The sequence below is a fragment of the Cavia porcellus genome, unplaced genomic scaffold, assembly GCF_034190915.1.
Source record: "Cavia porcellus strain 051 isolate PalLab524CR breed Dunkin Hartley unplaced genomic scaffold, mCavPor4.1 scaffold_22, whole genome shotgun sequence".
In the NCBI taxonomy this organism is placed as follows: domain Eukaryota; kingdom Metazoa; phylum Chordata; class Mammalia; order Rodentia; family Caviidae; genus Cavia; species Cavia porcellus.
Window position 1 is genome coordinate 26,842,440 of NW_026947505.1, and position 20,628 is coordinate 26,863,067.

At 46.2% G+C, this 20,628-nt stretch overlaps 1 protein-coding gene across 5 annotated transcripts in view; it reads left to right on the forward strand.

The window, feature by feature from the left end:
- Positions 1 to 20,628, forward strand: part of Synj2 (synaptojanin 2) — a 103,079-nt gene that overhangs the window by 13,476 nt on the left and 68,975 nt on the right. For all 5 annotated transcript variants that reach the window (XM_003468435.5, XM_003468436.5, XM_005003132.4 and 2 more), the window contains exon 2: positions 18,027 to 18,113. In XM_003468435.5, the coding sequence (XP_003468483.1) occupies positions 18,027 to 18,113 (87 nt within the window). The remainder of the gene's footprint in view (positions 1 to 18,026; positions 18,114 to 20,628) is intronic.

Consider the following 20,628-nt stretch of genomic DNA (forward strand, 5'->3'; position numbering starts at 1 on the left):
ACTTGCTCTTCCAGCCAGGACCTTGAGCTGCAGGCTGGGAACATGAAGGCAAGACTTAGGTGCTTGGGGCATGAGCCTGGGGCCAACTGTGAAGTGGCAGGAGTCAGTGACTGGGCTGCAGTGTGCCAGAGTGGGGGCGGGGGAGGTAGGCACCCAATCTGAAAAGGCCAGAGCTTCGGAGGGCAAAGCAGGTGTCTGGGACAGGTGTCAGAGGCAAGCACAGCACACCTTCTGCAAAGGCTGACTGCCCAAAGCGGGACTCTAGAACCAAGGATGTCAGGGGCTGGACCCAGCAGCCCCCTTCCAGAAGGTTCCTCTGCACTCCTGTTGGTATAGGAAAGGTGAGAGGCCCCGTAGTAATGCACTGCTTGGCTCAGTGTTTCTCAAACACTGCTGACCTTTAGTTCATTGGACACATTGTAGGGTCCACCAGCGTCCCTGGGGACAGTTTGGGAATCTCAGCTCTGACATGATCAAACTTCTCCTGTCAGATACTGACCCAGCCCAGAGGCCTTTTTTTGTTCACAGAAAGTGCTAACTTGATGGGCAGAAAGCCTTTGGCCTGTGGAGTAGAGAAAGCTGTTTCCAAATCAAAGACACACTGGGGACTAGGATTGTCTGAGAGGATTTCTGCTGCCCTTTTGTGGCAAATGGCTCAAAGGTTCTTGTAGACTCCTGCTTTGTCCTCCTTAACCCTGGCCTTTTCAGTTCAGTAGACACCAGTGGAAAAAGTGCTTGAAAGACTAAAGAAATGATGTCCCAAAGTATGGCGCATGCGTGGAAAGTGGAATAATAAAGCATAATTAATGAGTTTGCTCAGGGTTTACTTGGTCATTTGTTTCTCCATCTTTCCTAGACCCTTTGCCGTATGCTTCTCTGAGACTCGGGCTCCCCAGAACCCCAGGCAGAGCTCTGGCAGGTGGCCCTCATAGTGTACCTGACACGAGTACACTGCTGATCTGGCTAGTTTGCTTATCAGACAACATAAGACGTGAAGAGAAGGAAAAAAATTAGAGAAGCCCAAAAAATGAATTATAGCCTTTTTGGGGATTCTGGTTTAAAATATGGAGTAGAAATTGACTTTGGTTGATTGCTGGCTCCCTCAGGTTTCTGGAATGATGCTTTTGTCTTCAGCAAAACCCTGCAATGTCAGCCACTTCTTCAACCTCCCCTTTCACTTGCACCCCAACACAGGGCCCTCTCTGGGGCTGCTCAGCCTGGAGGTGTGGGTACCTTGTCCTCCTCCTGCCCCCTCAGTGGGAAGCATGCACCTCCTCGTGAGACCTGTCTTCTTGGCTCTGTGCCACTCTGTGCCCACCCTAGGGGAGGTCACATGCGGAGGACACTCCACTTCTCTGCTGGCCTCACACCTCCTGACCTCCCCAAGGCAGCATCTGCCTCTTCTCCCTTCACACTATGTGCCTGGGCCTCCCCCAGATAAAACAGCCCCCGCCCCTGCCTCCTGCAGCCCACTCACTCTGTCAGGGCCTGCTCAGACTGTCCTGAGCCATTGAGGCCTGGCCTGGGGACCCTGCACCTCTCACTGGCTCTTGGTTCCCTGTCCTCTCCTCCTCTCCTCCTTTGCTTGGTTCTTGGCCATGAGTATAAGGACCCTCTTGCTTACACTTTCCACCCCTTTCACCTGTCTGTCTCCTTCAAATTGGCAGGCGAAGTCCCCACCCCAAATAAATGCAGCCCCTTCCACTCCCTGCACACACTCATGTGACCTGATATGGCCAAAAAGGGACTCAAAGGTGCTGACTCTCAGTGCTGTTCAAGATCTTCCCTCAGGTTTCACGTTCTCAAGTCCTCAGTGCCTACTCCCTGTTACCCAGTGATTTTGCTTCCTGCTTCCCTGAGAAAAATGAGAGAACTCTCATCTAGTTACTGGCTCTTGAACTGGGGGTGCTGCCTGCTCGCTGTCACAGTCAGTGTTCTCTCGTGCCCATCTGCCAGGCCCAAACTCCTCACCTTTAAGATCTCATTCCCTACAAGGTCCCTCCTTTCCTTCCTAACAAGGCCACTTCCACCAGTGCACCAAAAACCTGTCATCTTGTTAAGAAATGCTGTTTCTACTGGGGCATGATGGCTCATGCCTGTAATACCAGCACTTAGGAAGCTGAGACAGGAGGATTGCTGCGAGTTTGAGGCCAGCCTGGGCTACCCAGTAAATTGAAGGCCAACCTGAATTACCCAGAAAGACCTGTCTCAGAAACAAAAAGGAAATGCTCTCTGTCTGTAGTCCCAGTGCTGTGGAAGACAGAGGCAGAAGAAAGATCAAAAGTTTGAGCGCAGGCTTGACAACTTTTTATTTTGAGACCCAAAAGGTCTGGGGCTGTAGCTCAATACCCCAAAAAATATGAGACAGAAAGAGGAGGAGGAGGAAAAAGAGAGGGGAGGGAGGGAGCGGAGGGGAGGCCTTTTTCTGATTCAGCCCCTACCTCATCTCTGGTCCCCCACATGTTGTCGCCTGTCCTGTCTCTGCTGGCCTTACTTGCGGTATTAGCTTTCCCTCTTCGCTGTGCCTTGAGGCTGTCCCCTCATGGCTTCCATGCTGAGACTCCTCTGAAACCAAGCTTCCAGGCCCCCTGAGACTTCTCAGCCTTGTGGGTCTGCCCCAGGTGTTCATACCTACTGCTTGAAGGGTTCTCTTTACTTACTTTTTGCAGTGTTCTGTTCTCCTGGTTGGAATCTTTCCTCACTGCCTGTTTTCCCCAGGATCTAGAACAGTGCCTGGCACACAGCAGGCACCTGGAAGGAAGCTTCCCAGAGTGTGTGAGGGCCACTGTGACTCCCCTTCCCTTAGGCTTCCCAGTTCCTTAAAGTCCTACATACAGAGGGGTGCGGGGGTCACTTCAGAAGTGAGTATGTGCTTACTGGGAAAATAGGGAGGACGCACTGAGGTGGGGAGGAATCTCCTGAGCAAGGAAAAAGAGGTGGGGAAGAACCCAACTGGGAACTGGTTTGGCTGGTTTGTGCAGGAAGCAGTGATGAAGGCACTGGAAACTAGATAGAAGCAGAACCTCCAGCCTCCAGGCCAGGCCCTGAGACCCAAGGTGCCAGCAGATTACAACAAAATGAAGGATCCCTTGCATGCAGAATGATAGATGGCAGCCTCGCTCCAGGCGGACTCCCTGAGGAGACTGAAGACCCAAAGTTGGGTGTTGGGCCACAAAAAGAAGGCACATTGTCTAGAGGACCCGTGTCTACAGAGAATATGCACTGAGTTGTTAGAGAAGAGGGGATCAGTGAATTAGGTCCAAGGAAGTCCCTTGAAGAGGAGATGGGGGAGTCTCAACTCACCCCACAGGGTGGAATAAGAGTGTGGGCCTTCAAGGAGGGGCATGTTATGATCTGGAGTTGAGGGTGTCTTGCAATGGGGATCTACAACGTGCATTCCTTCTGTCTGCCCAGGGCTGTCACTGGACAAGGTCTGAAAAGATCCCTAAAGCAGAGACAGGAAGCTGAACCCACCCTATCTGCAGAATAAATTGCAGGTTCACTAACTGTCACTGTGTGGGAAAAAAATTTCAAGACAAATCACTAAGAGGCCTAAAGGGATTTCTTTTTCTTTTTTTTTTTTTTTTTGTCTTCTTCATTTTTATCAGTACCAGGGATCAAACTCATGACCACCTGCTTGCAAGGCAGGTGCTTATGCCGCTGAGCTAAACCCCCAGCCCCCTAAAGGGATTTGTTAAACACAAGTTTTAAAGTACACACTCAGAGAAGTACAATGTGGACCCTCAAGAGAGAGGCGCATGGGAGTCTGGGGCTGGATATATTTATGGGCGATTTAAGAGTAGAACCGCTTATTACTTATGAATTATGGAAAGAGGGTTTTCAACTTACAGATGAAAGATGACAGCTCTTTCTGGGGGTGATGGTTGATGCCCCTTCATAGGTGACAGCCATCGCAGCTATCACAGTGTTAGAGGTTAGAACTGTAGCCCACCTATATGGAAAGGAAAGGCCTGTTTTAAAGGTGAAAAGAAGTGTTCTAGTCACAGGTAATAGATGCCCATTTGGAGGTAAAAGGAGTTGCCAGGCTTTGTATCTTGGGAAAAAAGAAAAATAAATTTTACCCTGAACTTGCATCCGGACACTACAGTTTTTATTTTTAAAATTGTGATTTTTTTTTTCTTGTGTCCTTTTACCTGTCTTTATTTCTTTGGTCCTATTCACCCCCCTCATACATGCTTTGATCTCTTTTATTTGTCGTAAGGGGTACAAGGGGCAGAAGTTCTATTTGATTGTAACTGCTCCAGGCTGAAGGAGGACACTGATCCTACCTAGCCAGGAACAAAAGTCTGATTTCAAAAGAAGATGGATTTTGTTGTTTGATAAACCATCATCTTTTGATAGTCTAGTAAAGAGGACAAAATGTTAGCAAGGTACGGGGCTTTATTAAACAAGCAAGAGTCAAAAATTAAAAGTAAAATCTTGGTGAATAGTGGTTCTAAAAAGGTGCACAAGGCAGAATTAGGTAGTAATTGAGATAAACCTTTTATTTTTGATATTAACCTCTGTTTGTTTTGAGGTGTTTACCCAAATATAACAAGTGGAGCTTAAGAGCATACAGACTACTTCCTGTTTGGTCAATAAGCAACCTAATATCCTCCCATTTTAATTATAACAATGGTAAAGGAATACACTAAATAAAGATATCTGGGGCTGGGGATTTAGCTCAGTGGCATAAGTGCCTGCCTTGCAAGTACATGGTCATGAGTTCAATCCCCGGTACAAAAAATTTAAAAAATGAAAAAAAGAATCTATGTTTTTGTGACCACTGGGCCATAAAATTTTTTTCCTGCACTGCTTACAACCTATATCTGGCCTCAATTTTGTAAGCTTGGTTTTTTTTGGCGGGGGGTGGGGTGGGGTTGGGGGGGGTTACCTGGGATCAAACTCACAGCCTCATGATTGCCAGGCAGCTTATGTCACTGAGCTAAATCCCTGGCTAGACTTGACCTTTCATAGTGACTGGCTCTAGATAATGTAAACATTTAAAGTCTGGAGTAGATAACAGAAAGTTAATTCATACCACAAAGGTAACAAAGCTTAATAGCTGGAAAACATTATTTATGTTGCCATTTTTATTTCATAGGCATACCTATAAAGGAAACTAAATCTTTGCATGGGGGAGGTATTTGAAAATACATTAATTTGGAATATACTAAGAGAGACTGAAAAAAAATTTTGGAAGGGGCAGTGGGGCAGGGATCAAGACATTTTGGGGTACCATAGGGGCTAGCACAGTATTTGGCACCCCTTTTACATCTAGCCTTTGTGTTTAATGTTACTACCAAAGACAGGAGATAGGGGAATCTAGGCAGATAGGGCACAGGTCCTAAATAGTTAATTTAAAGTAAACCAAGAGTCGGGGCCTAAGTAAATTAGCATAGCAAAACAGACTATCAGGGCCTAATAAAATGCAGGAGACAAAAGAACAGGCCCTTAACCAAATGGGAGACCTTGGAGGAAGTCAAGTGCAAATGAGGCAGCTGGCTTTCCTGACATCAAAGGCTTACCTATGCTCTGTCACCTGTGCGTACACCTGGTCCCCACTTACAAAAACCCCAGACCTAAGCATCTGCAGGGTCCACCTTACAGAACACTCCTCTCTGACTGGCAGAGAGGTTCGCTTTTGTTCTTTGTAATACACACACATTTGGCCATTCCCCACTGCTGGCTCTCTGCTATTTTGTCAGCTTAAATCTTCATTACCCTAAAACAAGGACTGGAGACCTGGTTACACTATTATTCTATTAATTTTTTAATTATATTTTTCTGCAAAGTTTTTAAGGCCAAGGCAAAGTAAGACCTGTGCTAATCAAAATCTGTCTGTCCATCCATCTGTCTGTCTGACTTTTCTATATATGTCAAGGTCAACCAAATCTCCTCAGGGGCTACTTTTGGAGCCACGTGAGGAGCTTCTTAGCTCCTCTAGTTTTTCTTCTCCACCAATTATGACCGACATCTGCCAGGATGGATCCCAGTCTCGCTTAACCATATGGCTTTCTTTTGAAAAGAGTAGATAAGGAAAAGGAAAGAAAAAAGAAAAGAAAAGGCCCTGTCCTGAAGCTACAGTTTTTATATTTAAAATTGTGATTCTCCTTGCTTCTTTTTATCTATCTCTAGTTCTTTATCCTAGGCAGGCCAGCAGTGTTAGAATGTGAAGCATTTGCATGTGTTTGATGTCTCCAGATTTGCTGCCCACTGCTAGTGTTGCTTCCTCATGGGTGGAGATCTGTGGGAAGGAACATTCCCCCATTTAACAGGCTGGTTATGTCTTTTAGATCCTTAGGTATTTTTTTTGGACTTTCCTGAAAGGGGAAAGGTATTATAACCTTGGGTAACTTTTATGTCCTCAAGCTGCAGTTTTGCTCACAAGTACAGCTTTAAAATTAACCATTTTTCTTGTTGCCTTTCATCCTATCCTCCTTTCTTCCATCTGGCCTCAGGAGGGCTATTACAGTGCTGTTCTGAGCAGGAGGAGCTGCTGTTCTGTCTGCTAAATCATCTCTGCTCTGGACCCTCCCTGCTCCTCCAGGCACCAACTCCCCCCACTTACTATTTTTTTTTAAGATGCAAATTGCTATGCTACAGTTCCCTTTTTAAGGAAAAAAGACTCAAACCTTAAAGATTCTGGGGAGCCTTGGCTCCAGCTCCTTTGTCCTGGGAGTGGCCTCCCTCTCAGGCCTGATTACCTCAGCTGCGCAGCGCAGGGCAGTGCAGGGTGTGTGGAGAGTGCAGGGAAGTCCCCTGGAACGCAGATGGTTTTCTGGCTCAGGCTGCAGGAGACTCAGCTTTTCTCCTGTTTTCTTTGGCTGGGCTGTGACCTTAGTGCAGCATTATGGGAGGCAGTACATTTATTTACATAGCTAATACTTTTTGATAGTCCACTTCTCCAGGGCACTCTCTGACTGTCTGGCCAGTTGGATTTTGTCTTGGAGCTCCACTTCTGTTTCAAAGGATGGTTATAATTTTCACTTTGCTTAGCAACCCTCCCCATGGGCTTTCTGTGCTGCAGGGAAACTGTTGTCTTGCTGGAGAGCTGTTTCAGCTCCAAACTGATAACACCAGCCAGTATGCACTGAGTTCAGGATCAGCACAAGAAGGAAACTTAAACCTTGGTCTAGGCCAATCTATCCTTTTGAGACCCTGAAATATAAGAAGACGACTTAACATCCTGCCCAAGAATGTGGCTACATATGGGACCCAGGCTTGGGCTGCCTGCAGTGTTCAATTGACCTACTTATTTTTCTGGACAGTGCTTTGCTGGCATTTCCTTATGGCACGTTATTGTGGAAAACGTTAGTGCATGTGGTGGTTGGTCTGATGGTGGAGCTGGACTGCTGCTTACTGCACAGGAACACTGCCTGGAGGCCTGGTTCTTTAGCAGAACAGACTTAGAAGCCTACTTGCCCCCTGGTTTTGACCTGAGAACCAGAGTCCTCAGGCCACATTTGTGGTGCTTTGGGGCAAGTGTTCACTCCTGGGAAGCTTCTCAAGCAGCAGCTCTCTTTGTCCTCCACCCACCCCTGGCAGGATCTTCCTGGATATCCTCAACTCTCTGTGTGGCCTCTGTTCTTTATTTATAGTATCTCTCAGTCCACATGGTTTTTAGCAGTCAAGATTAGTTTTATCGCAAGATGTGTTGACACAGACAACTTTTCTCAGGTAACCAGGAAAACAGGACTAAAAGTCAATCCATGGTTGAGCTCTTTTGCAGAAAGGGTCTCTGGATCTGTTAACACTGGGCCCACACATACCATGAGGCTAAGGCTACCTCCTGCCCTGCCTGAGGCCATGGTCATGTGTTTTGTCCATTTTACAAATCCTATCCTCATTCTCCGTACCTTCAGTCTCCACACTGGTGATCCTGCTGAAGACCTCGATCTCCCCTCCAACACTGTGTCGTGGCCACATCCTTGTCTCTCTGTCATCCAGCTCACTTTTCTCTCCCAGGTGTACCCTCCCTATTCCCACCCCACCTCTGTTACTGAGGACTGAACCCAGGTCCTTCACACTGAGCCACATTCCCAGCCCTTTATGTGTTTTTTATTTTGAGACAGGGTCATGCAAGATTGTGCAGGCTGGGGTCAAACTTGAGATTGTCCTACTTAAGTTGCAAGTGCGTCATACCTGTTTCAGCTCCATCTTTGAGCCACCCATTCTGTGTCCCCCACTCCCTGTGATCTTTTTCTGTCCTGGCATTATGACCCCATCAACCTGTCACCTCTCACAGCTCTCCTTCCCAGGTTTTAACTTCTCTGCATCAGAGCAGAGAGCATCCCCGCTGCTGTCCCTGAGACAGTGGGTGTAAGGTGGCCCGTGGAAGTGGAGTGGGCGGGACTGCAGGAACCCAGCAGGCAGGGTAAGAAATTGGGTTTTTTAATGAAGTTTTAGGATATGGAAAAAGAGTATAGGCAGCAAATGTGATTATCTAAAGAATGTTTTTTCTGGCTCATTTAGCACCTCATAGATCTTATAGGAGCACTTTTTTGTTTAATATTATGTTTACAACTACAGTTTTAACAAAAACCACTTCCTCCGGTGTTTAGCTTTAGAGAGTAAAGAAGTCTCTTCTGTCTTTTGGAGACATAATTAAGGACTCTTTCAGAAGAATGAATGGACCTAACTTCAAAAGGTTCATTGCTAGAGGTTTTGTTGCTGGGCCTGGTGGTTTGGCACAGACATATAATCCCAGCGCTTGGGAGGCTGAGGCAGGAGGATCTTGAGAGTTCAAGGCCAGCCTGGGCTACATAGTGAGTTCAGGGTGAGCCACCATCCCTGTCCCCTTCCCATGTTGATTCTGACCTTACCAGCACAATGAGCCAGTTGGAGAAAAGTCTTTAGATCCCAATTCCCTCTTTTGCTTTACAATCACACACGTACACATATATACAAACACACATACATGCATACTTACACACATGCACAGAATTCCTCAGAAAATCAGCCAACTGCATTTTATCTTGCTGCTCTATTTAGGCTTTTGCCCTCTACTTTTTCTCTATTATCTGTTCCTCTGGGTCATCAGTGTCCCTCGGTGATCCTCACAAAGTCCTGTGTGGACACAGCAAGCTGCCTCTGCCCTCTGGACTACCCCAGCTTCCTGGAAATGCCTTCTTCCCCCGGCCTTAGGGCCCCATTTACATCTGGGTTTTCTCACTCTTTTTGGCCACTTCTCAGTGTCCCTGACCTTTGGCATTCTGTGCCTAGAAGCCAGTGCCCCTCCCTGCCCAGGCCCATCCCTCCAGACCCACAATTTTAGACACTTCCTACTGGCCAGTGCCCAGTGGGACCCGGCTAGCATAGGCCTGTGTGCCTGTCACTGTTTGATGGCTTGGTGGCCATGTGATGCCCGGTCAGAGCTGTCTCCAGACCCGGTCCTGCCATAGTACCGTGATTACTCCTTTTGTGTGTATAAAATAGGGTCTCACCAAGTTACCTGTGCTGGGCCCAACCTTGTGATCCTCTTGCTTAGCCTTCCAGAGTGTTAGGATTATAGGCCTGTCCCACTTAAGGCTGGAGGTTCCTGTGGTTTTTAAAAGAAGTCTTGTGGTGGAGTGTGTGGCAGAAGGGGGTGGCATATCTCAGTAGTAAATCACTTGCCTAGAATAACGAATGCCCTGGGTTCAATACCCAGTACATACATGGATACATGCATGCATGCGTAAATATGTACGTATGTGAGCTCTCATCGTTTGAAGCTTCTTACTGAAGCCTGTGCTGATAGAACAATGCCGTGGTAGGGATTTACTCAGAGTCATCTGAAGCAGAAGTTCTCAGGCTCTGGCCTGCATCAGACTCTCCCGAGGGTTGTTACAGTGCACATTTCTGGGCTCACACTCAGAGTTTCTGAGTCATAGCCCTAGATAGGGCCCAGTCATTGTTTCCACGCTAATGCTGCTGGTATGAGGACCACATTTTGAGACCCATTGATCTTAGATGTGCGAGTAGGTGAGGACATAAGTGAAAGTGGGTGGGACAGGGTTGGCAGCAGGCAGAGCAGGTGGTACGTGGTGATGTGGGCACAAAGGGTCTGTTGTACTTTTCTTCTGAAATGTTAGAGAGAGACAGACAGACAGAAAGAGACAGAGAGACAGAGACAGAGAAACTGAGAGTCATCTGTCTTCAGAGTTTAACTGTTTATTAGCACTTGCATTGACATACACTGGTCCACGTTAATTAGCATCCTTTCTTGCCTAGGTAGTTGTAGCACCTCCTAATAGGTCTCTTTGCTTTTCTTCTTGTCCCTCTAGAGCTCTCAATAGCAGCCAGAGTGAGCCTCAGAACAGAAGTGGCTGTCATCTCCCTCAGAGTGAAACCCCGTATGTTTGTGTGGCCGGTGAGCCTTCGCACAATGTCTTGCTCACTCCTTCCTCTGTGAGCCTCCAGGCACACTACACTAGCCTCCTTGTTGGTCCTCACACATGTTGAGTGCTTTTGCCAAAGGACCTTTGCCTGTGCTCTGTGCGGCCTGTGGTGTTCTCTCCCCATTGGTCATCTCTCTCACGTCCTTTAGGTCTGTATTCAAATGTCTTTTCAGTTCCAGCTGCCTAAAATTCCACATGCACAGCCGCGACTACTCATACCCACTTTCCTGATTAACTCTTCCTCCCAGTTTGTATGACTGTCTGTGTTGTGCTTATTGATCTCACCTTTCCCCTTGGCTCCCGGCAGGCTCCAACCCTTCCTCCGCCCCTCCTTGGCTGTGCCTGGACAGTGCCACTGCTCCGGCCTCCTGCCCATCCAAGCCTGGCCTCACTGCTATCACTTGTCCATTCTTTTCTCACTCTCCTCCTTTGTCAGTCTCTGCCAAATGCATGCTGTACGCTGCTCTTTTGCCTGCTCCTTTGCAGGGTCCCAGTGTCTAGAGTGTGTGTCTAGGATCATTGTCCTGTGGAAAGTCTACAGAAAATGAAACCAAAGTGCAAGAGGCAAGAATAGTCTATCTATTTTCCAGACATTAAGTAAGGAGGGGCAGCATTTGCAAGTGGGCAGCCAAATACAGCCCACAGAGGTGTTCATCCACCCACATGGTGCTAAAAATAAACATAGATTGGTTGCCAACACTGAAAAATCAGCAGTGTCCTACTTTTCTTTGCAAACTGCAGCCCTGGCTGCTGTGCCCACCTGGCAGCTCCTGGCAACAACTGTCCATCCCCACGTGCAAGGGGGGTTTTCCATGGCCCTTCCAGAGGCTTCATTCATTTAGTATCTGCCTGGTGCTTATACACAACTGATTGTGACCTCTGTTCTGAAAAGCGAAAAGGGTTTCCTTTCCCCTCAGACCTAACTGTGAAAATACAGTTTGTGGGGCTAGCAGGATGTGACATGATGTCAGCCTGGCGCTGGGCATCAAAAGCAGCCACAGCATTGCAGCTGGGTCAGGTGAGGGAATGCATGGCAGGCATGTGGACCACTTGGGGACCAGGCATGGAGGAAAGAAAAGCAGTTCATGGAGAAACCATCTGCAGGGAATCTAGGCTTACAAAGACTGGCTGACCTAATAAGAATACCAAGTGTTAGGGGCTGGTGCGTCCCCCACAAAATTGTTGAAGCCCTAACCCCTAGTAACCCCTAGGACCTTATTAGGAAATAAGAGTTTCTGCAGCTGTGATGTTTTGAGATCACACAGGAGTAAAGTGGGTCCCTAATCCAGCAGTGATTGCTGTCGTTAGGAGATGGCATGTGAAGACAGAAGAAAATGAGGTGGAGACAGCACTATGATACTAGAGGCAGAGTTTAGAGTGACAAAATTACAAACCAAGAAGCACCAAGGTTCGCCAGAGGACATTAGAAACCAGAAGAGTCTAAGAAATACCTTCCCCTACAGGGCCAGAGGGAGGGGCCCTGTGCATACCTTGATTTCAGATGGTTTTGGTCTCTGCACCTGTGAGAGAATAAATTATTGTTTCAAAGCTCCAAGTTTGTTTACAGTTTGTCTGTTCAGGATGAGAAAATAGTATTTACCATTTGATAATCATATCTGCAAAGGTCGTAGCCTGTTTGGAGTTATTCTTGTTTTGAATGAGGGGAGTTGTATAAGTCAGTGATAAAGTTTTTATTATATCGAGTCAAAAATTTACAGAAATAGAGTGGGATGAGGTGGCCCTGCTGGGTTTTGTTTGTTTTTAAAATACAAGGGCAAACCTCCTTTTTTTTTTTTAACCTTGTGTTTAATTTTCCTGGTGGCAGGGGGCATGGTGTCCAGTGCCATCTGTGATCCCCAAGAGCCAGGGATCAGTTTGGTTTCCAATGCTTGTTCTGGGGTCATTTTTTCACCCTGAAGTGTGGACAGGACCACAAGGCTTTCTTTTGCAGCTTCCTGTCATTGTTTGATTTGATCAGGTTTATTTGCATAGTTGAGTGAATGCACAAAGCCCTTTTTGTTTTATGTTTAACCAAGTGAGAACCAGATAACAGTGAGGTTTAAGGATCTGTGAACATGTGCAAAGGTGCTAGAATTGAAATAGACTGCTGTTGGGGTCAGAACAGTGTGGTTGTACTTATCAGTGTGGTCTATTTATCAGCTTATCAGGTCTCTGGAGATGCCTGCAGGGTGATAAGATTGAGAACCTTGAGGTGGGAGATCATGATGAACCACTTGGGTGGGCCCAGTGTACTTGAAAGGTCTCTTAAAAGATAGAAGAGAGGAGCAAAAGAGAGAGAATGCAGTGGAAGCAGAGATCAGTGCTGCTGTTGCTGAATTGGAAGAGGGAGGAAGTGACTGAGAGCCAAGGCATGCAAGTGGACCCTAGGTGCTAGAAAAAGTCTCAGAATTCCACTTTTCTCCAAATCTCCAGAGGGAGTACAGACTTGCAGAGGCCTTCATTGAGGACCATAACTTCCAGAACAGAATTCCAACCTGCAGAATTGAAACATCGTAAATTTTTGTGGTTGTAAGTCATGCAATGTAGTTATTTGTTACAATTGCTCCACCTGCCCTAGGTTGCTGAGGCATATTGGTGGAAAAGTGGCTTTTGAGATCTCTTCTAAGGGACTCTGAGACACTAATTTCATAGGTACTTTGTTTACTGTAAGTAACCATCAATGCCAGTAAAGTCTGCTTAATTCTCAGTTCTGGGGCTTCTGATAGAGATTTGTGATTTCATTAATTATTTTTAGATTACTCTGCCCTTTCCCTCAAAAAACAAAACACAGCAAAACAAAAACAAAAAAAACCCAGTCAAAATTTGGGAGAAGATTGATTTATTAAGCTTGTTGTTAACTTTTTGAAGTTATTAACTTCTTAGCCTTTATTAAAAACCATGGATCCTAGCTTGGTAAAAATATGTACCAAAACTCACATACTTTTTAGAGATTTTATGTATATAGGTTTCCCCCAAAGCTATCTCTTGAAGAGCTAGTGGTTGCTAGGAACTTCCTCTGTCACCCAAGGTGAAGAGCCCTGGAATCAAATCAGTCCATACAGATCAAAGGGTTACTTTCTTTTTTAAAATTTTTTTAATAGGTACCGGGAATTGAACTCATGACTGCACGCTTGCAAGGCAGGTGCTTATGCCGCTGAGCTAAATCCCTAGCCCCAAAGGGGCTTTCTTAGCAAGGTTCCCAAAAGGCTTTACCAAACTCTTCCACCAGGTTCAGAAGCTCCTCAGTGTTTGTTCCCCCATATTTGTAAATTCACCTGCTCTCTAACATGTGCTTGCAATTCCAGGATCCAGACTCACAGCATTTTCATACGTGTTTGTGGACCTGAGCAGAGGGTGAAATTTTGTGTCCCTCAGCGCACATGTTCCAGCTGAGACTGAGCAAACTGACGCTCTGCCTTGTGTCTCATACTGCAAGATCTCTTCAGTGCCACGTTTTGTGCATTCCTATTACCAATAAAAATGGTCCACAAGCAAAGGGCTGAACTGCTGTCAGCATTTTTACATGCAAGAAGGGCATGCTGTGTCTTAAAGGGACAGCATATGTTTGATAAGCTTCATTCTATTTTGAGTTATTGTGCTACTTGGCACAAGTTAAATGTGAATCAATCAACAGTTTGTGTTCAGTAAACCTTTGTTAAACAGAAACACACATGAGATCATATTATATATTGTTCAGTTGATGGAAATGTTGATCAGAAGCTCAAAAGGACCAAACCCTGTATGTCCCCCAAGAACTGTGACTTTGTAGAAGGGAACTATTGCAAATTACAAGACATGAGTGTCTTTGCAAGCTGTTGACCTTTCCAGCTCTGCTGGTAACCAGCCTTTCTCTTTAAATTACATCTTAACTGTAGTCCTTCCCGGAGAAATTGAGGAGTGGTCAATTTCTCATAATAATTATTAATAGTGTATGATAATTCACATATCATACACTTCTGGTCTCATGGGCTGCCCTGCCAGCCACCAGCCAGCTACCAGCCTGCACAGATGAGTCTTGTTTGGTGGGGGGTGGCAGGTCCTGCTGTGAGAGTCAGGTGCCTGCCCGCTGCCCCCATGCCACCTCGAGGAGAGAGAGGAGGCACACACAGGCTGTGGAGAAGGTGGCTGTGGGCCATCAGGGCTCAGCTGGGACTGAGCTGGGAAGAGAGGAGACTCTGACACTGTGTTTCCAACCTGTTGGGGTAAGTATAGCCTGATGAGTACAGGAGCACTGTAGGAGGACAGTTGAGAAGAACAAAAAATCAGGTCTGTCCTAGACAGTGTGGGACAGTGGCTCTTCTAAGCTGGAATGTTAAAATAGATAATGGCTAAAACAAGGTTCACCCTTTAAAATATTTGTTGGTGCTTTCTGTGCTCACCTCTCTTGGAAAGAATCTGCAGAGACAGCACAGAGTGATGAGGGCCAAGAGTTCTCAGTCTGTTTGCACCTGGGACTGGGCAGGAGGATGTGTTGTTTTCTGTAATTTCTCCTCCTTTTAACACTGCATCTGGGATCTTAGTTCCTGGTTGAAATTCCTGAATTCCAGGAGCTTGGCAGTCTAAGGAAGACTCCTTTCTGAAGCTTGGAAGGACCAGGTAGCGAAGAAACCCGCTGTTTCTTTTCTCTGCTGTTTTATCCTTGGTTTGTGATGACGCAGAGATACCTTCTGCCAGTTCAGGTTCTCAGCCTGGGCCCCAGGGCTCCTTCAGGCTTGTGTGTGGAATTGGAAGGCTCATTGTTCTTGGATGTGGAGACAAATCAGCTTTCTTTCCATATTTTCTGAGATTTGGCATTTCCTTCAATGAGTAAGATAAACGGCAGAACCAGTTTGTCAAGGCTTTGCCACCAATACAAAGTATAGATATTTTTATATGACAGGAAATCTCAAAACAGCATTTATTCCCGTCACTAGTTTGATATTAAGTTGGTTAGTAGGTCCCCTCTTTATTTTTGTAATTTAAGATGCTCAAAATAAGGCACATATATTACTATACCATAACATTAGAAGGTTTTTATAACTACAGTTTGGTAAGATTGAGATCCTTTGTAATCCTGTGTTTTGTGGTTGATTTTTGTTATGGCTTTATTGAGATATAATTCACATATCATACACTTCGCCCATTAAGTAATTCTTTCAATATTTTTATTTTTTTATTATTTTAAAGAGGGTATAACAAAACAGAACAAAGCAGATCAGAAGAAAACAATGTAAGAAGAGACACAGATTTCAAAGCAAGACAACAGGAAATCAACATTGACTACCATAATGTTTCTTGTTTTCTTCTAAATAGTTGTCTGTATCTTCACAGTGAATTCACACAAAACAAAACAGTATAAAACTGATCAAAACAGAATAATGAAAACATTAAAGGTTTATTTTTAAGAGAATAAAGCCAAGCAAAATAAAACAATAAAGCCAATCAAAACAAACCGGTGTAAGTGACACAGGACTTCAACACAATAGGAAATCAGTAATGGTTACTATAATGCCTCTTCTTGTCTTCAAAATAGCTACAGATACCTTCAGACAAAATCAAACAAAACAAAATAGAACCAATGAAAACAAAACAATAAATGTAGTAAAGGACTTCAAAATATAAGAGTAAATCCCAAATGGCTACCATAATATATCTTGTTATCTTTGAAATAGCTGCCCATGCCATCAGATATAATAAAACTAAACAAAACGGTACAGAATCAAACCCAACCCAATGAAACAATGAAAATGATACAAGCCTTCAAAACAGGATGATAGGGAATTAACATTGGCTACCACCCTCAGAAAGAGATCTCCCATAGATGCTACACTGTGTATTATTATCTTCTGAATCGATGATCAGACTACCAGCTTTAGACCTGCAAAGTCATTGAAACACTAAACACGGGGCTGGGGATTTAGCTCAGCGGCATAAGCACCTGCCTTGCAAGCAGGCGGTCGTGAGTTCGATCCTTGGTACCGATAAAAATGAAATGAAACACTAAACACTACAAGCATTAAATTGTATTTTACCTCAATATCATCATTGCCTGTGTTTCTCCAGATCAACTGGTGGCTTTCAATGGAGAGGTAGAGTTAGGTGTTGTGGACTCTTTTTGTTTCTCAGCCCACAGGCTGGAAGGGGCTGGTATCTCTGGCTCTCTCATCAGCGGCCCATGTATGGTGCTGATTTGCAGGGAGGGCTTGCTTCTTGGTGACTTCTTGTTCCCTTCCCTTACAGTCTGCAAATGGCTCTGACTCACAGGAAGAAGCTAGGGTCTGACTGTCCCCTCAGTGGCCCACTCATAGCGCCAATTCACAGGGAGGGCTTATTTTTGGTGACATCTTGTTCTCTTCCCTGAAGTCCACAAATGGTGCTGACTCATGGGAAAAGGCTGGGGTCTAGCTGTCTCCCCAGCGGCCCATGCATGGCTGATTCCCAGGGAGGGCTTGCTTCTTGGTGACTTCTTTTTATCTTCCCCTGAAATCCATGAATGGCACTGCATCGCGGGAAATGGCTGGTGTCTGGCTGGTCTCCCAGCAGTCTGTGCATGGCACCAAGAGGGCTTGTTTTAAATTATTAACTCCATATTTATGGGTCATGCAGGCCATCTCCACAATCTAATTTTAGAACATTTTTGTTCTAAAAAATGAGGGGAGAATCCTTGAGATCCTAAGGGAGGCTGGGGATATAGCTTAGTGGCACAACACCTGTTTGGCAAGCTCGAGTTCATAAATTTGATTCTTGGTACCAGAGATAGAGAAAAAAAGAGAGAGATCTCAGAGTCATTAGCAATAATCCTAAACCCCCATTCTTCCAGTGTCAGCCCCTGGCAGCCATAAATATATTTTTGAATCTATAAATTTGCCTGTTTGGGATACTTAATATATATGGAATATTTAATGGTCTTTTGTGACTGGTTTCTTTCATGTAGTATAACATCTTCATGATGATTCATTTAAAGTATTATTTGATGAAGGGGTCCACAGGACTGCCGCTGCCCCTGAAATAGCCAGGGTTTGTGGTATCCGATGAAGGTTAGCCCTCCCTGCTTTTAATGGGCCTTCTCTGGTCATTTTGCTTTCTGTTTTCCTCTTTTGCTTTTAAGTAAGGCTGTGCCTTGGCATGGCTTGAGAAGCACTGCTAATGACCTAGCAGGCCAGGCCTGTAGCTTGCCTTGCCACTCATGGACTCCAGCCCTCTCTTCAGATGTCCCCCAGTCAGAAGCAGGTCCCTTGGAGAGTTCTCGTCTCCTGTGGCTGAGTCTTCGGAAGGAAAGACCACATCAGCGATTATGTTGCCTCACTTGTTCCTGAGCAAGTGGAATGGAAGGTGGCATAGTGGGACAGGACAGGCCTAAGGTGCCTACTGCCAGCTGGAAGCTGCAGCCCCAGTACCTTTGGCCACCCAGGGATGCACACACATTTCCCAGCCCCTAGATAGCTGTCAGCACTTCCAGAGAACAAGCCTTCGTGGAAGTTCTGAATCCCTGCAGCTCTGTGATTCTTGCATGATAAAACCTCCAGGCATGGTGTTTGTGGGCCGAGCTATTGTCTGCGTTTTCTTTTTCATGTGGGTGGGAATCAGCTTGGCAAGCGCAGTGTGAATGAACGGGCGTAAGCAGGAGCCGCTGCTGATGTCTGCTCTCCTATGCTTCTCCCCCAGCTCCTGAAGAGAAGGAAGTCATTAAGGGACAGTATGGCAAGCTCACGGATGCTTATGGCTGCCTGGGGGAGCTCAGGTTAAAATCCGGTGAGTATCGGTTCAGTGGGGGCAGCCCAGGGTCTCTTGTGTTCATTTGGGAGCTGTGGGGTTAAGGTGTCCTGTTTTAACTACTTTATCTCTTAAGATGTTTCTGTCTTGAAGCCTGCCTCTCACTGGGGAGGAGATCAAAGTGATGAACACCTGATTGTCACCTGTCTGGGGTGGAGGAGGATGTGGCTCCCAGCTCTTGAGTGCCGATGAAGCTCATGTTTATCAGTCCGTAGACCTTGAGTTTTCCTAAAGTTCTGATTGGGGTTTCTGCTCCAAAGGCTGTTTGTCATTGGGAGTGGGGTCTCTACTTCCTCTCAGATGTGCCCACGTAGGTGGACAAGGCCAGGAGTCCAGGGCAGAAGCTGCACAGGGCTCTATGGCTGTGTAGGCGGGGGGGGGGGGGGGGGAGGCACTGAACTGGGGGAAGGAGGTGCAGCCCGAAGGAAAAGGGGAAAATGGACCCCGTACCTGCTGTTCAGCACCTAGCATTATGCTGGAGTCGGGGAGGATAGAAAACTGCACTCAAACACGGGTGGTGAGGTCTGCGGAAAGGGGCGAGAGTGCACTAGAAGACGTGGGCATTCCTGCTCTGGCTGAGACTCCAGAGCTAAGCTGGTCACAGCCACCCCTGCACCACCTCAGCAGCTCCTGGGCCTCAGGCCCCAGGGCCCTCTGGTTCTGCAGTCGCCCTTTTCTTCCTCCTCCCCCAGACACCTGCTTCATGTGAGGTCTATCTGTGTCACCAGTGTCCTGGCTGTGGAGGTCCCCAGGGGCCGTTGGCCTCAAGACCAGGGTCCAGATCACATTCCTGATTCTTGGCCCTGCCCATCTGATGTGGGAATGACTGTGAATTGTCCAAATTCAGGTCTCTGGCTTTTTCCACATCCAGCATATGAGAGACCAGGGGTTTCCAAATCTGATAGAATAGTGCTGTGTTTGCCACTACTACTTTTCTGGCTCTTTTCTGTCATAAGGTGCTTTTTCCTAAGCTCTGATGATTACATCCATTATTTCCAAATAGGCAATGTTTCAGAAAAACATTCAATGCTCACATGACGAAATGTACTTTGTGCAATATCTCTTTGTGCCAAAGGCTAGCTGTAGGTAAACTTTCTCAGTCCTAAAGATAAGCCCACATGGTGATGCATCTTTGTCCCCATGTGCAGTAAAGGAAATAGGTAGAGGGTTCTCATAACTGTTTACAGTGAGAGGCTCACCTGGGATTCAAACCCACCTCTGTATCCTGCTGCTTCTGAGCACTTGCTTTTTCCATGCAAATATGCTGCCAGACAACAGTCTGGACAGTTTCCTCCACAGTGAGCTTTCTGAGGTCACAAAAGATAACTGGGGGCTTTGCCTTCCACTGTGATGATGGTAAGGATGACACTAACTGACTGGTTTCTCTGCACTGTGTGTAGGTTTGAAGGTTTTTACTCCATTCCCCCAGTGCCTGAGGTCAGCACAATTATTATCCTGCTCTGTACTTAGTGAAAGGGATGCATCAGCAGCTTCTGCAATGTTCTCCATCTGCCACAAAACTCCTTTCTTCCCAGTGTAACATCTCGGCACTCAGGATGGCTTATAGTCAAATCTTACAGTTATAGCTGGCAAGCTTTTCTGGAACATAAATGAATGATTCATTTTATATCTGACAGAGACTGGAAAGGGAAGGACAGTAACTGGCTCACATTCACATTCATCTCAAGCCCTAACCTGAGTTTTAAACTCATGCCTCGTGGCACAAGGGCCACGTCTACCAACCAGGCTGTCTGCCTCTCTAAAAGGGACTGGTGACCAGCTTTCAAGGAGGACAGAAAGAGTCACACTTGTCCTATCGAAAGGGGCAGTGACTTTTCCCAGGGTGTGATCTAAGATCAGCAACCAGGAATTGTTCCTGACTGGGAGGGTAATAGCACCCAAAGACATCATCAGAGTAAATCCTGATGCAGGGGCCATATAAGCATCAGTAGGTTATTGTGGGGATAGGAAGTGTAGAGAGGTGATTAACTTCCTGAGCTGCTCTGGCCAGACCAGCCAAGCTGGGTGCACACTCAGCCTGGAGCTTGGATGTGGTAAAGATCATTTGATCCCCAGCCCTATTTCTGCTGTCCTCTAAGACCCCAGCCCTGACTGGTAGATACCGTGTAGGATGGGCTTTTAGAAGTCTCCCTGGTTGTGTTTGATTTTTGGATGCCAGGATTCTTTGACCCATTTTCAGCACATTTTGGAGTGTGCTCTTAGATATCTCAAGGATGGGAGGATTGGGCATTTACGTTAAGTTTTGAGAGTGGTTGACTGCATCTTGATTCCCCTCCCCATCCCATAAGTCCCTGACCCAAACTCTGCTCCCTCTTGAGTCTTTTACCTTTTGAATGTACTGGGTAGTACTGAGTGTTACTCTGCCTTTCAGGGGCTTCCAGGATGACCAGCTTGTATTGGGAGTGGTCTCCCTTTTGATATTTTAGACTGAGTCTCTACCAAGAAAGAGGCTTCCCTCTCAGACTCTTAATTT